At 55.2% G+C, this 14479-nt stretch overlaps 6 protein-coding genes across 6 annotated transcripts; 3 read left to right on the forward strand and 3 right to left on the reverse strand.

The window, feature by feature from the left end:
- Positions 1-660: 660 nt before the first annotated feature.
- M409DRAFT_63908 (uncharacterized protein) lies at positions 661-3741 on the reverse strand (the record flags this gene model as incomplete). The annotated part of the gene is made up of 1 exon (XM_033815827.1): positions 661-3741. The coding sequence occupies one exon, from the start codon at positions 3739-3741 to the stop codon at positions 661-663; it is 3081 nt and encodes a 1026-aa protein (XP_033671765.1).
- A 562-nt stretch (positions 3742-4303) lies between these two features.
- Positions 4304-5233, forward strand: M409DRAFT_63909 (uncharacterized protein; the record flags this gene model as incomplete). The annotated part of the gene is made up of 4 exons (XM_033815828.1): positions 4304-4467; positions 4526-4887; positions 4945-5116; positions 5182-5233. The coding sequence occupies 4 exons, from the start codon at positions 4304-4306 to the stop codon at positions 5231-5233; spliced, it is 750 nt and encodes a 249-aa protein (XP_033671766.1).
- A 785-nt stretch (positions 5234-6018) lies between these two features.
- Positions 6019-7026, reverse strand: M409DRAFT_51125 (uncharacterized protein; the record flags this gene model as incomplete). The annotated part of the gene is made up of 1 exon (XM_033811721.1): positions 6019-7026. One exon carries the CDS (start codon positions 7024-7026, stop codon positions 6019-6021), a length of 1008 nt encoding a protein of 335 aa, XP_033671767.1.
- Positions 7027-8069: 1043 nt separating this feature from the next.
- M409DRAFT_51126 (uncharacterized protein) lies at positions 8070-9879 on the forward strand (the record flags this gene model as incomplete). Its single annotated transcript, XM_033811722.1, has 2 exons — positions 8070-8307; positions 8363-9879. The coding sequence occupies 2 exons, from the start codon at positions 8070-8072 to the stop codon at positions 9877-9879; spliced, it is 1755 nt and encodes a 584-aa protein (XP_033671768.1).
- Positions 9880-10809: 930 nt separating this feature from the next.
- Positions 10810-12022, forward strand: M409DRAFT_18852 (uncharacterized protein; the record flags this gene model as incomplete). The annotated part of the gene is made up of 2 exons (XM_033804672.1): positions 10810-11375; positions 11437-12022. The coding sequence occupies 2 exons, from the start codon at positions 10810-10812 to the stop codon at positions 12020-12022; spliced, it is 1152 nt and encodes a 383-aa protein (XP_033671769.1).
- A 129-nt stretch (positions 12023-12151) lies between these two features.
- M409DRAFT_18853 (uncharacterized protein) lies at positions 12152-13992 on the reverse strand (the record flags this gene model as incomplete). The annotated part of the gene is made up of 4 exons (XM_033804673.1): positions 12152-13069; positions 13122-13675; positions 13730-13817; positions 13876-13992. The coding sequence occupies 4 exons, from the start codon at positions 13990-13992 to the stop codon at positions 12152-12154; spliced, it is 1677 nt and encodes a 558-aa protein (XP_033671770.1).
- Positions 13993-14479: the final 487 nt, after the last annotated feature.

The following is a 14479-nucleotide window of genomic DNA, read 5'->3' on the forward strand; positions in this document are numbered from 1 at the left end:
GTTACATCCACTACCAGAAACCACAACCAGATAGTGATATATCCATCTAGCGGTCAAGAAGGCAGACCAAAGACCGATAGACAGATAGGTTGACAGACAGGCATACGCTGCCTCGGGTAGCCATGCAAGATCGCCGACTACTGCCGAACCACGCATCCATCGTGCATGAAACCAACAACATCCGTTGCACACGTCCTTGATTCCCTGACGCTTCGGTTAGGAGGACGACGATGCGGTGTAGGATAGGAGAGATGCAACCGTTCCATTCGGGATCGTTGGGTTGGGTGGTTGGATGGATGAACACACACGCCCTCGCGTGGATGGTGGCAAGTAGTAGGTTGTCGTTGTTGGTCCTGCACGTGGTCGGCACATGGACCATGTGATGCAAGAGCCGAAAACAACCACATGCAGTTGACAGGAAACGGCAGTCTTTATGTTGTCTTCATGCCGTGTAACGACGTGCTGGCATCCACCTCCGTCATCCGCCCAGCCTGACCTTACCTGACCGCCGCTTTGACAAACAAGAATCCATCCCCGTTGCAGCGTTGGAAAGCTGTGGCATTCGTTCGAGTTTCGGGGTATCTCTGACAGCACTAACAAAGGAGAGAGAGAGAGACATCCATGTTCATTCATAATCCCACAACAACTTCGTCTTCGTCTTCAAACCATCCCAGCCTCGACCTTCAACATCCTCAACACCTCCTTGAGCTTCTCCGTAAACGCCCTCCACACCTCCATCCCCTCCTCGCGCTCGAGCGTGGTATCGACCGTCTGATGCTGCAACACAAACTCCGCCAACCCGTCCACCAGCGCCGTGAGATCGTGGCCGGGGAGCTTGGAAGCAACGAGAGCTTTGGCCTCCCCGTTCCTGCAGAGATTCGCGAGTACCACGGCGAGATACCCGTAAGCGACGTTGGTGACACTCTGCTCGACCGATTCCGCCTCGATGAGCCGTTGCTGCCCGGCGTGGAACACGTCGACAAGTGAGCTGAGCAGTGCGCGTGCGTCTGTTGTCGTTGCCTGTTGGCGCGCGTCGTCGTTGTGTTCGGTCAGGTTGATCAGGATGCCCATCGACAGGACCAGCAGGTCCAGGTTGGGCACTCGTGGCTCGTCATCGACGTCAGCGTGGAGTTTGGCGAAGCACTCGTTCACCGCGCGGAGGAGGAAGGCCACGGTGGGTGGTTTTGCCAATACTTTGCAGTTCTTCGCGTTTTCGTTTGTGAGGTTCAGGCAGAGTCGTAAGTTCAAGAAAAGCAACTGCTGCGAGTCGCTGTTCTTGCTCGTCGAATGAACGAGTACGGTCCTCAATCTGTCAACAATTTCACTAGGCCAGGCCAAAGACAAGGCAGTCGTAGAAAGTGCTTCGAGAGTTGATATAGCCAGTGTCACGTCGATAGATGGGTCGGAGTCCCCACCAACTTCATCCTCTTGTGGGACAATGTGGCGAAGGTCGTTGATCTTCACAATCTCGCTCCGATCACCAGAGCGTCGCAGTCGGCCAACGAGATTGTCGAGGATCTTGAGTGCGATAATGCGTGGACTGATGAGGGTAGGTGTCGTCTCGCCCCAAACGAGTTCTCGGCTCTTGAGTGTTGTTGCGAAGTCGACAAACGATCTTTGTGCCGATTTCGACATGTTGTATCTTCGATCCTTGGCCAATTTCGTTGCGTCGACCCGCACCTGGAGCAGTTCATCCAGCCACGATACCAGGCCGCTATCGCGAAGTGAGGGAGCTACGTGCTCAGGAACTTCATGAGCCAACATCGTCGCAAAGGCAGACGCCATTGCAAGGTCTGCGATCCCGTCACGCGCAGTGTCCATCTCAGCAACGAGGTTCTGTTCGTAGCCCTGGCGCAAGAACTTTTCGGCGAACGCATTGTCTGCAAGTTTGTTGGCAAGATCCACCAACGCGGTCCTCCTTCTGCTGCGGGCAGATGCGTTGTGATCACAAATATCTTGCAATAGAGCGTCCATATCACTCGCGAAGCGTATATTTATACCGGAAGCTCGCAACTCATGAATGTTCTGTACCCGGCCGGACTGAGCCTCATCTCCACTGTCGTCTAGGTCGAAAGCTGACTTCTGGGACGCTGGGTTGCCTTTGTTCGAGACGTCGCGCGAGGTCGGGCCTTTACGCTGAGGCGTCTCTGAGCTCAGGCTGAACATGAGCCCATCTTCAAGACTATCCTCTGGTAGGTGCGATCTAGACCTACTAGCGTAGGTCACCTTCGGCCCACGAGTGCTTTGGCTTTGACTTTGGCTTTGGGACTGCGAGAGCTGCGCAGCTTCCGTTTCGACTGGCGTTGGGGCATTATCGTCCTCCATCTCGACATCGGAGTTCGTAGTATCGTCATCACTGTCGTCGCTAGATTCAGCGTCCGTCGAAGGCGCCGAAGCTTTCAACCGATCCACCAATTTGGATCGACGCCGCGGGCCTACATCAGAGCTGGATTTAACAAACGACCGCGATTCCGCATTTATTGTCTTCACCACTCGTCTTGTGTTCAACGTCAGGTCCCGAATAGCAAGGACATTGGGGGTCGCTGCAGAGTTGTCACTGTCCAGCAACTGATCCCAAAGTCGAGCTTGTTTCGGCGTCATCGTCCCTGCATCCTTGAATGCAGTCTCGGGCGTGGCCACGCGGCTAGCAGCAGATCTTGGCGGAGTTTCGGTTGGGCTATTCGCAGCAGAGGGCGATGTAGCATCCGTAGACTCTGGACCAACCATGTCACTCAGGCGGGCAGGAGCCGAATCCATTTTGCGTGGGGATGATCTTGAATAGGTCGTGAGCTTTCCCCGTCGAGAGTTTCCACCAAGCTTGGGAGTTGCCACCTTCGGTGTGCTCTTGATAGACTCGTCAGCACTTGAATCTGGCAGGTCGTACACATCCATGCTATCGGTAGAAGGATGTATTACGACCTGTGGATGCTCACATGCCGGCTTGCCTGTTGCATCGTCCATGACAACGTCGGAATGACCGGTCAGGGGCGATTGTTCGGCTTTCAACTTCTTTCGAGGGGAAGCGGTCGCAGCGTCCGCATCTTGCCCTGGACGTTTTTGCGTTGGGGTCTGATCTCCTTTCGATGCAATCGTTTTACCGTTGAGCTGCTTCCTCGCCCGTAGCCTCGCCGCAGCACTTCCATTGCCTGGGCTTGGTACCTTTGCAGGCGACATGGCGTCTAGCTGCATCGGCTCGATTGAGCGCTCTTTTGGTGGACTTGTCACGTTGCTCTTATCTTGATCCTGCTCCAGTGCATGCGTGAGCTCCGACATGAGCTGTGCATCTGACGTTGCTGGAAAATGTTTCCTTCTTCGTGCTCGTTCCTCTTTCTCAGACTGTGATTGCCCGGCTCTTTTCCTCTCCCATGGCGCAAGCGGCTCTTCTTTCGCTTTTGGCACCGGCTCTATCATATGACGCCGGCCTGGCATGAGCTTGGGTGCATGACTGCGTCGAACAGGTTCCACATCTTCCTCGTCATCAGACGATGGCACATCGAATGCATCTCTCTTCTGCTCTCGGCGTTTGATCGGCTTGAGCGTGTGCGTCTTCGTCTCGACCTTCGACACGGTGTATGTCTCTTTCACCTTTGTATCCTTCCGTGCCAGTGGCTTCGGCGTGGGCGCATGTGTATCATCGTCCTTGAGCGAATCAAGGCTCCAGGTGTTTGTGGTGCGTGATGCTTTGCCATAAGTCACTGGCTTCTTTCTCCGCGGCAGTGGAAAGGCTGATACTTCCGCCATGTTCAAGCGTTGCGTTGTTGCGATTTTGGTGTTTTCGCCAAAGAAATGCGATCAAGGAAGAGCCATCATAGTCGCCGCTTCTCTGTCAATGAGTGTCGGCGCAAACGGCGAAACAAACGAGGCGCGTCGCGGATAAGGAATTTGTGCAGCGCGTGATATATCCACCTTTCTCATGCAAATTATATGCAACCAGGCTGTGCAGTGGAGACTCGTGTCTGTTGTCGGACGTTTTGGCGCGGAGAGAGTGGTTGTCCAGAGCGATGAAGTCAAAGTCCGGACTGACGCATATCAACAACAATCGAGACCCTGAATTCACGTAACGGGAGCTAAAGTTCGGCCCGGCTCGCTCGCTTGTCTTATCCTGAGCGATAGGCGGTTTCCGACCTCACGCACCTCCTCACTCTCCATTATTGGTTTCAGTATGTAGTAATTGCCCTATCACGAGCCGTCTTTTGGCTCGACATTCTTATGTCCTTTGCTCAGAGCCTTGTCTCACGCTACTACACACAGTGCCATCACCAACCCCGACCAACCTCGATCATCACCGAACAAACTCTTCACAATGCCTGAGGGACGACCGTCGCCATTGATCCGGGCTCCCAGCCAGCAATTGGGCCCAGACTACAGACCGACGGAAGAGAAGCCCACTGCGACGGTATCCACGGCGCCGAAGATCAACAACCTGCACATTTTGAATCAATCGCCTCAATTGATCGCACTCCTCACGTACAGCCATTCTCCCATCCCCATTTACAAAAAGCATAGAATCTAACACAAACCCCAGCATGATCCGCGACAAACACACCGGCCGCGCCGACTTCATCTTCCACAGCAACCGCATCAGCCGGCTCCTCGTCGAAGAAGCCCTCAACCACCTGCCCGTGCTGCCGCACAACGTCCACACGCCCGTGGCCGGCCGCACCTACGCGGGCGTGAAATTCGAAGGCAAGATCTGCGGCGTCTCCATCATGCGCGCCGGCGAAGCCATGGAGCAGGCCCTGCGGGAGTGCTGTCGGAGCGTGCGCATCGGGAAGATTCTCATTCAGAGGGATGAGGAGACGAGTATGCCGAGGCTGTTTTATGATAAGTTGCCTGAGGATATTAAGGAGAGATGGGTGTTGTTGTTGGATCCGATGCTTGCTACTGGTATGTTCCACTACTTACAGTTTCATTCGATTGAAGCTGATGATGTTCTTCTCCTAGGCGGCTCAGCTCTCATGGCCGTCGACGTGCTCCGCTCAAAGGGTGTTCCCGAAGACCATATCCTCTTCCTGAACCTGATCGCCTCGCCAGAAGGTGTACAGAACTTCGCGGACAAGTTCCCCAAAGTCCGTGTGGTGACGGCGTTCGTGGACGAGGGTCTCAACGACAAGAAGTACGTGACACCCATTTCTGAATCACACAGTGTCTCTTTCTCCTTACTGACATTACTCGCAAAAGCTACATCGTCCCAGGTCTTGGCGACTTCGGCGATCGATTCTTCACTCTGTAATCTTGTGACATCGGCGAGCAGTTTGTGAAAGTCCTCGATCCAACCACTGTCCGTAGCATAAGCAAATATCCAAGTCTGCATTCTCGAATTCATCTCGCCATCAAAGCCTCATCCATGTCCCTCTCCTTTGAGTATCCATACCCATACCCACAAGCCCGTCGTTGGCAAAAGGGTTCGAGAAAATACCGGTGGCATGGTCGATCAAGCGTTCCTGGGGATCATCGCTGGTTTTGGGGTGTGAAGACGACAAGACGTATGAAACCTCGAACTATCCCCACAAGCCGGTCGTCGACGAAAGGGTCAGAGAACAAACCAGCAGCTCGGTCGAACGATCCTTTCTGGGGATCCTCGCGGAATTTTTAGGTGAAAGACGACAACACAGATGAAACCTCTCCCTACCCCCGCAAATCCATATCCCCAAGCTGTACCCATTGACAACGATGCTCGAGAGGTCATCACCAGCTTGGCCATTCGTTTATTTCTGGGGATTCTCGCGCTTTTCTGCGGTGAGGGATGGTAGGTGGTGGTTTTTCGCGGGCGCGATGGCCTGCCTTTGTGGAGGCTTTTCACCCCTCCTCTTCATGTCTTTTGCGCATCTTTCTCCGTTCCGAGATCATGTTCTAGGCCGACGATCGCTTTCTCCTTGCTCGTGTCCCCGGGGATAATTTCGGGATTTGGGGATGGTGTTTCGTTTTCACATCTCATGTGAGCGGCTTCACATTTGGTGTAAGCGACGCGCGTCCTGCTGCTTCACTCAGCCATATAGCTTTGCGCTACAGCCTCCTTCAAGACCCAGGTGAGCTCAGCGCGCTATCAGGAGCACGCGTGCGCTTCGAGCGCCGTGGAGCCTCCTCTCCCTCCTGGGAGGAAGAACTCCTCTTACGCTTCCACGCAGGTCTCTCCGATCCCGACGACCCCGACGAGTTATTCTCCACCACCTTGGGCGACGGGCGCGAGGTGCGCGCGCTGCGCCTAACGGACGAGTCTGGAGAGCTCACACTGCTGGCGGGGGACCGCTTTTGCGGGAGGTGATCATCCTCATCCTCATCATTGTCCTCTCCCGCGAACACGCTCTTCATGATGCCCTCCTTCTCCCAGAAATAGCGGTCCTTGAATTCTGGCCGGGAGAGCCATTTCTTCACACGCTCTGGAGTGGGCGACAGGAGAGCCTTCTCCTTCTGTGGGCAGCACAGGAGAGCCCCGACCCCCACATGTGAGGCGGCGTTGGCCGATTTCGCCTCCCGCTCCGCGGTCTTGCGGGCGAGTTCCGCCTTCACCTTGGCCATTCTCTCCATGAGTTCGAGCTGCTCAATGCTGTCGCCTATGACCTTGGAGTCGCGGCCTTGAGAAGAGCGAGGGAGAATGCCGACCATGTGAGAGGAGTAACCAAACCCGTTCTCTGGGAGCGCCGAGTCCTCGTCGGCCAGCCTGCTGGCGATGAAGCGCTTGTCTTCCCTGAGAAAGTACTCGCGGGTGTTGCGCTTCACCTCGTTCGAGTAGGTCTTGCTCATGTCGATGTCTGGGATCGGCAGGTGGGTTTCATCGGCCTGCTCGAGGTCGGTTCCCTTCTCCGGCATCGACTCGAGCTCAGCGCTCAGGTGCGCCATGAGTGCGCCGATCTTCGACTTGTTGATCGAGTTCTGGTGAGCCATAGCAGCCTCGTGCTCGCTCTTGCTGCGGCGCACCACTGCCATGTGCTCCTCGTGAGTTTCGGTCTCTGGTGGTGTATGCGTGAGCCAGTTTACTGGTCGTCCGTTGCCCTCGATGACCTTTGGTGAGTTTGAGCGCGCCATGTTGAAACTGACTGGCTCGAGTGAGTGTGTACTGCTTGAATGCCGAGTGTGTGGTCTGGGGGAGTAGCGCTTGAGTGAGTGTTATTTGTGAAGTACACCAGAGAGAAAGGCGTGAGGAAGTCTGACTTATAAGAGGTACGAAATAAGCTCGGTGAATAGGAAAATCACAGGCGCGGAGTGTCACGCAGTGGAAAGTCACTCGTGGTCAACAATGACATTCATCTCTGGATTAACCTACTGCTCTGAGACATGCGTCGACTTCTAAGTGCCCTGGAACCTACACTAGAGTCGGGGATGTGAGCATTTTGAGACCCTATCATCGCTCTTTTCGAAGGCGCGGAGGGTGCAGACCTCGTCGTCGACTGCTTTCCGCCAGTGCCAAGACAAACCTTTTCAGAAGCCAGAGCCACGCCGCTGGGTGAAGATTTTGGTATGTCTTGGGTTGGGCGAATCAGCGGAAGCTCAATTACAGTCTTCCCGCATCCAATTTGGGTCTTGAAAAAAATCCATTTGCGGTAGGCAAGCTGGTCAGCATCAACAGGATCGAATGGGTACCGCCATCCTTATTTTGCTCATCCCCATTACTCATGGACTGTCCAAGCCATCTGGAGCGCGATTGGAAGCTTGGTCGATTCGAAATTCGAAGGGATTGCGATGCCATGTGTTCCACTTCGAGCAGAAAGACCAGGGTAGCGGCACCTGTTACGCTAACCAAGGCCTGGCACATGCAGAGATGGCCCAGTCCGCTCGTGATAGTGATTCATTGCACATGATAGTGACAGGTGAGTGAATGCGGCGAAGACGGAGGTGAGGTCGCGGGCTCGACTACCTCGGGTGATGCGATTGGCCAGAGCTTGCAGCGCTTTGGCCTCTCCAGATTTTCGAGACGCTTCCTTGAGCCGGCGAGGATTTAAACTGTTTACATCCCATCCACCACCGCCAGCCTCCCTCCCATCACGAGACGCTCCCCATCGCTGTGCTGCCATCTGGAGTCCGGCAGTTCAATCGCTCTTTAATCAATTCCTCCATCAATCCCATCAGCCATGCAGCGCGCTCTCACGTCCGCCCCCCGGGCAGTAGCTCGCTCGACCAACAGAATACGACCCGGCTCGCTCATCCAGCAGAGATTTGCACACAAGGAGCTCAAGTTCGGTGTTGAGGGCAGAGCGGCGCTGCTGAATGGTGTCGAGACTTTGGCGAAAGCTGTGTCGACCACCCTGGGACCCAAGGGCAGAAATGTCCTGATCGAGTCCAGCTACGGCTCCCCCAAGATCACCAAGGGTTCGTCAGCCCACTCCATCATCAATCACTCAACCACCACTAACGTACATCACAGACGGTGTCACTGTCGCCAAGGCCATCACTCTCAAGGACAAGTTTGAGAACCTCGGCGCCAGATTACTGCAGGATGTCGCCAGCAAGACCAACGAAGTCGCCGGTGACGGAACCACCACCGCAACCGTCCTCGCCAACGCCATCTTCTCCGAAACCGTCAAGAACGTCGCCGCCGGATGCAACCCAATGGACCTGCGACGCGGCACCCAGGCCGCCGTCGAGGCCGTCGTCGAGTACCTGCAAGCGAACAAGCGCGATATCACCACTTCGGAAGAGATCAGCCAGGTCGCTACCATCTCCGCCAACGGCGACACACACATCGGGGCTCTGCTCTCCAGCGCAATGGAGAAGGTTGGAAAAGAGGGTGTCATCACTGTCAAGGAGGGCAAGACAATTCAAGACGAGCTCGAGATCACTGAGGGTATGAAGTTCGACCGCGGCTTCATCTCGCCATACTTCATCACCGATACCAAGTCACAAAAGGTCGAGTTCGAGAAGCCATTGATCCTGCTCTCCGAGAAGAAGATCTCTGCTGTCCAGGACATCGTCCCAGCGCTCGAGGCTTCCCAGCAAATGCGCCGACCTCTTGTCATCATCGCGGAGGATATTGACGGCGAGGCTTTGGCTGTCTGCATCTTGAACAAGCTGCGTGGTCAACTACAAGTCGCTGCCGTCAAGGCTCCAGGCTTCGGTGACAACCGCAAGAGCATCCTTGGCGATATCGCTGTCCTCACCAACGGCACGGTCTTCACTGACGAGCTCGACATCAAGCTTGAGAAGGCCACCCCAGACATGCTCGGCTCAACTGGCTCCATCACCATCACCAAGGAGGATACCGTCGTCCTGAACGGCGAAGGCACCAAGGATGCTGTCAACCAGCGCTGCGAACAGATTCGTGGTGTCATGGCTGACCCCACCACCAGCGACTACGAGAAGGAGAAGCTCCAGGAGCGTCTCGCTAAGCTCTCTGGCGGTGTTGCCGTCATCAAGGTTGGCGGCTCCTCTGAAGTCGAAGTCGGCGAGAAGAAGGACCGCATGGTCGATGCTCTCAACGCTACTCGTGCCGCCGTCGAGGAGGGTATCCTCCCAGGTGGTGGCACTGCCCTCCTCAAGGCTGCTGCCAACGCTCTTGAAAATGTGAAGCCAGCCAACTTCGACCAGCAGCTTGGTGTGTCGATCGTCAAGAACGCCATCACCCGCCCAGCGCGAACCATCGTCGAGAACGCCGGTACTGAGGGATCTGTCGTCGTTGGCAAGCTCATGGATGAGTTTGGCAAAGACTTTAACAAGGGCTTCGACAGCGCCAAGGGCGAGTACACCGACATGATTGCTGCTGGTATCCTGGATCCTTTCAAGGTTGTCCGCACTGGTCTCACTGACGCATCTGGCGTTGCATCGTTACTCGGTACGACTGAGGTCGCCATTGTTGAAGCACCAGAAGAGAAGGGCCCACCAGGAGGCGGCATGGGCGGTATGGGTGGAATGGGCGGCATGGGAGGCATGGGTGGCATGATGTAAACATGCCCCGTGCAACCCCTCTGGAGAACCTTACCTCACGACGACTGAGTGTGACATGATACCCACGCCCTGCCATGTGTGCCCCCGGATTTTGTACAAACACCTACCTACCACACTACCCTTCGCGCTTGTTGTTTCTGCACAGAAAGGACGCATATTCTCCGCTCTCGAACACAAAAGGCATGCATGGCGAATAGAAGCGGCGCATTGCTGGGCGGGTGGGCAGATGGTCTGCTACTGCCCGTCGTTGTATGCAAAATGTAACATAGTGTGTTGATAGCGTTTTGATAAAAGTTGTGACAAGATCGAAGCCGACCTTCCGACGATGTTCTGGCGTATTTAACTCACAATCGCCCAGGGCCAGAAGTGAGTGATAGGAGTCACGCTGGGATTGAGGATGGAGAGTGAGGCCTCAGGTACTGTCAAGACTCGAGGGAAAAGTGAGAGACTAACACAAGTAAGTACAGAACCTATGGCTAACCTTACTTGTACAGGAAATCCATGGCTACCTCCAAAGGGATCTCAAGATCCCGTCGGCATCAATACCAACAGCCGCTCAAAGCTGCTAAAGCAGGGCAGTGCCCTACGTCAGAAAGCTTCACGTCAGCTCGTCTTTTCATTCAGCTAGGTTACATGTACCCTACCTCATCATCCTCACGAGTCTCATTACGGCCCCGAGCCCCGATTTAGCCCCGCCCCTCTCCATCGAACGCAGCTGGCATCTAGCTTGAAAGGGTATACATCGAGAACGTATCCATCTGATGGTCTTCTTCGGATGCTCTTTGGGCGAGATCGCTAAGCGCGTTCGCTTCGTTTAACCTGAGGTCGTATAATACCTAATACCCTGAACGTTTCTTGCAGCTTCATTGAAAGCATTGACTCCTCTCTTTATTCTACCCTACACCAAGATACGAAACTGGACAGCCAAATATGGCCACCTCAAACCCCATCACCTTCCCCTTCGCAACAGAAGCCTACATCGCCCGCCCCAACGCCCCCTCCCCTCCCGTCCTCGAACCCATCACCTACTCCGCCCTCCAACCCACCGAAGTCCTCGTCTCCATCGCCGCCGTCTCAATCTGCCACACCGACCTGCGCGCCATCTCCGGCGACTTCCATCTCAAACCGCCCATGATCCCCGGGCACGAAGGCTCCGGAACCGTCCTCGCCACGGGCTCGCAAGTCACGTACGTCGAGGCCGGGGATTCGGTCGTGCTGGCGTATGCGTCTTGTGGGCGGTGTAGAAGGTGTGTGCTGGGAAAGAATGCTTTCTGTGATGGGTTGGTGGGGATGAATTTTGCGGGGAGTGGGGATGGGGTTGTGAGGGATGGGGATGGGGGGCATGTTAAGGGGGGGTTCTTTGGGCAGAGTAGTATGAGTCGGGTGGCGCTTGTGCATGAGAGTAGTTGTGTTAAGGTGGATGTTGAAGACAAGAGGGAGTTGGAACTGTGTGCCTCGCTCGGTTGCGGCATCCAAACGGGTGCTGGGTCGATATTGTGAGTCTTCTTCCCCTATTGCCAATCTCCTATCCATCATGTACTGATGTCTGAACGTCAGAAACATCGCCAAACCCACCCCCTCTTCCAAAATCGTGATCTTCGGCGCCGGCGCCGTCGGCCTCTCCGCCCTCCTCGCCGCAAAACTCACATCCCCCTCGCACCTAATCCTCATCGACAAGTCCCCCACCAAACTCTCAAACATCCACCCCTCCCTCCTAACTAACGTCCACGTCCTCGACACTTCAACCCACAAAACCCCCACAGAAACCGCCTTGGCGATCAAAGCCCTCACTCCCGGCAATATGGGCGTCGACTACGCCCTCGAATGCATCGGCAACGAGTCCTGCATCCTCGCCGCGCACGCCTGTCTCGACACGCTGGGGACGCTGATCACGGTGGGGTCGTCGGCGACGGCGAAGCTGAATATCGGGATCGGGACGCATTTGATCCGGGGCATTACGATTCGGGGCACGCATCAGGGGGATTCGGTCAGTCGGGTGATGGTTCCGGAGTTGGTGGGGTTGTGGAAGAGGGGGGTTTTCCCTTTTGAGTTGGTGGTGGAGAGGTTTGGGTTTGGGGAGTTGGGACGCGCGGTTGGGGAGATGAGGAGTGGGAGGGTTGTGAAGCCGCTTTTGGTTGCGTGAGAGGGGTGGGGAGTTGGGGTGTGTGTGGTGTTGTGGTAAGGCGGTTGGGTGATAGTTGGGCGAGGAGAGTTGCTCTTGAGTTGTATGAGATGGTTTCGGTATCGAAAGTTCCGAATCAAAGACTTACCCCTATCCCACCTTCCCATCCAACCTCTTCACCCTCACCGGCATCCCCTCCCTAGGCTTCGCGGCCCCAACCAAAATCTGATACAACTCTTCGCCCTCCACACTCTGCGGCCCCCTCCTAAAACTCCCATTCCTCGCATAAAAACTCCCATCCCCCATGACCTCCCCAATCCCATCCAACGCCAAATCGAAGTCAAATCGTCGACACACCAACGCCATAATAACCCTCGACTCGAGCAGCGCAAGGTTCTGCCCGAGACAATTCCGCGGTCCCTGTTCGAACGGCCGCCACGCGCCCTCGGGAATTTTGTGCGCGTTGGACGGCAGGAAACGCGAGGGGTCGAAGTCATTGACGGTGGGGCCCCAGACTTCTTCGTTGTGGCCGAGGCCGTAGTGCAGCAGCCAGACCATGTAGCCTTCGGTGTTGAAAGTCTCGCCGGTGGGGAGGTGCAGGTTGAGGTCTTTCTCCCCCTGGCGGACGCCGGAGGCCGCGGGGAAGAGTCGGAGGGTCTCTTTGAGAACCGCGAGGGTGTATTCGAGTTTATTCAGGAGATGGGGTTGGGATTTGATCACGTCGGCGGTGGATTCGACGGGGCCTAGAATGGCTTCGTGCTCGGCGCAGAGGGTCGCGTGGACGGTCGGGTGTTTCTTCAGGAGGTGGAAGACGTAGCACATGGTTGACGAGGTGGTGTCGTGGCCCGCGAAGAGGAATGCGCGGATTTGCGTGATGGCGCCTTGTTTGAATGCGGAGTCCATCTTGGGGGTTGTGGTGTCGTTGGTTAGTTCTGTTACGTCTTCCTTGCCGGATGCGTAGTTCCACAAGGCGAGGTCGATGACGGTGCGTTTCCTCTCCGTCTTGACGGCCGTGGAGCCTTTGCTGGCGAATCGGTCGTCTAGAACTTTGCCGATGTAGTCATTCATCTGTCGAGTATCATGTCAGTGAGATGGATATGAGCGGACAGTCTCCACTCACAAGTTTATCATTCCTCCACCTGCGATAAATACCCCAAGGATGCCACGTCTCGAACGGATTCTGCGTCCCCTCATTCGGCAAAAGGTGGACTTGTTCTCGCAGAGCTTCGATGCACGGGTCATCCCCTCGCTGCATGTTGAAGTGAAGATCCAGCACGACCTTGCCAATAACATCAATCGTCAGGCGGGTCGTCTCCTCCTCAAGTCGGAAGACGTCACCCTTCTCGACATGCTCGTTGAGCTTATCGACGTATACCAAGACATCATCGACGATACCGGGCACCAGTGTCATGAGATGTTGCGTTGAGAAGCCCGGGTTGAACATCGTGCGCCACCGCTTCCACAGCTCACCATTCGTAGACACCATATCGTCACGACCCAGCAGCGGGATGAGGAAGGACTGCATCGAATGGTGCTTCTTGGCGTTGTAGTCTGAAACTTGTTGGCAGACTGCCGGGTCCATGACTGCGATGAAGGGATCATATCCAAAAGGCCAGACGTCCACAAAGAAGACCGATCCTAGGTTGAACTTCTTTCTGAGGAGATGGGGATACACTACTTATTGTCAGTACATGCTATCACGATATATCCCCTGACTTTACACAATACCATGAGGATGCGCCCTCCGAGGGCTCGCCATTGCTACATCGCCCATCTCCTTCAGGTGGCCCCAGAGCATAGAATGCGGCGGTCCAGGCTGTACACGAAATCATCAGCTTTCATGCCATTGCCCAAAGAACGGGGCGATAACTCACCTTCCCATGAATTCTGCGTCGAATGGCATAACCCGTCGCAAGCCATCGTCCGACATACGCAAGCACAGTAATACAGAGCACGACACCCACAAAGGGCGACTGCAGCAATTGAAACATCTCGCCACGAAAGAGCTGCACTTCTGCACGTCGTCGTTCGCGTAAGATCTATCAGAAGCAGACAATTCCTCGCGTCTTACATCTACGTGAAAAGTCTTCCCTCGACCCCCTTATGTAATTCCCTTAAAGGGATTTCCCAAGAGCTGATTAACTTTCCAGGGCTGCGTGGTTTGTGGGCGTAATCTCGTGCAAGCGAGGCAGGGTGAACGTGGCACCCAGTCGAAAGTTGTGAAGTGACTGGGCTGACTCGACTGGACGCACCGGTTTGTCGCCTTTACGAGGGTCATGATTTTGCGAAGTTCGCAAAACGGTGGTGATCCAGAAGGAGCGCATCCAAGCTACCTGCGTGCGATAGGCTTCGCGGAATCAGCCAGAGTCGAGATGGAGGATCAGTGACTTACTATTTTGTACAGAATGGATTTTGAGGGTAAGGAGGATGGTGATGGACCATCTCGAGAGTTGGGATGGAAAGTGCAAAGAGCTACCC

This window comes from Zasmidium cellare (assembly GCF_010093935.1).
Source record: "Zasmidium cellare ATCC 36951 unplaced genomic scaffold M409scaffold_6, whole genome shotgun sequence".
Taxonomy (NCBI): Eukaryota; Fungi; Ascomycota; class Dothideomycetes; order Mycosphaerellales; family Mycosphaerellaceae; genus Zasmidium; species Zasmidium cellare.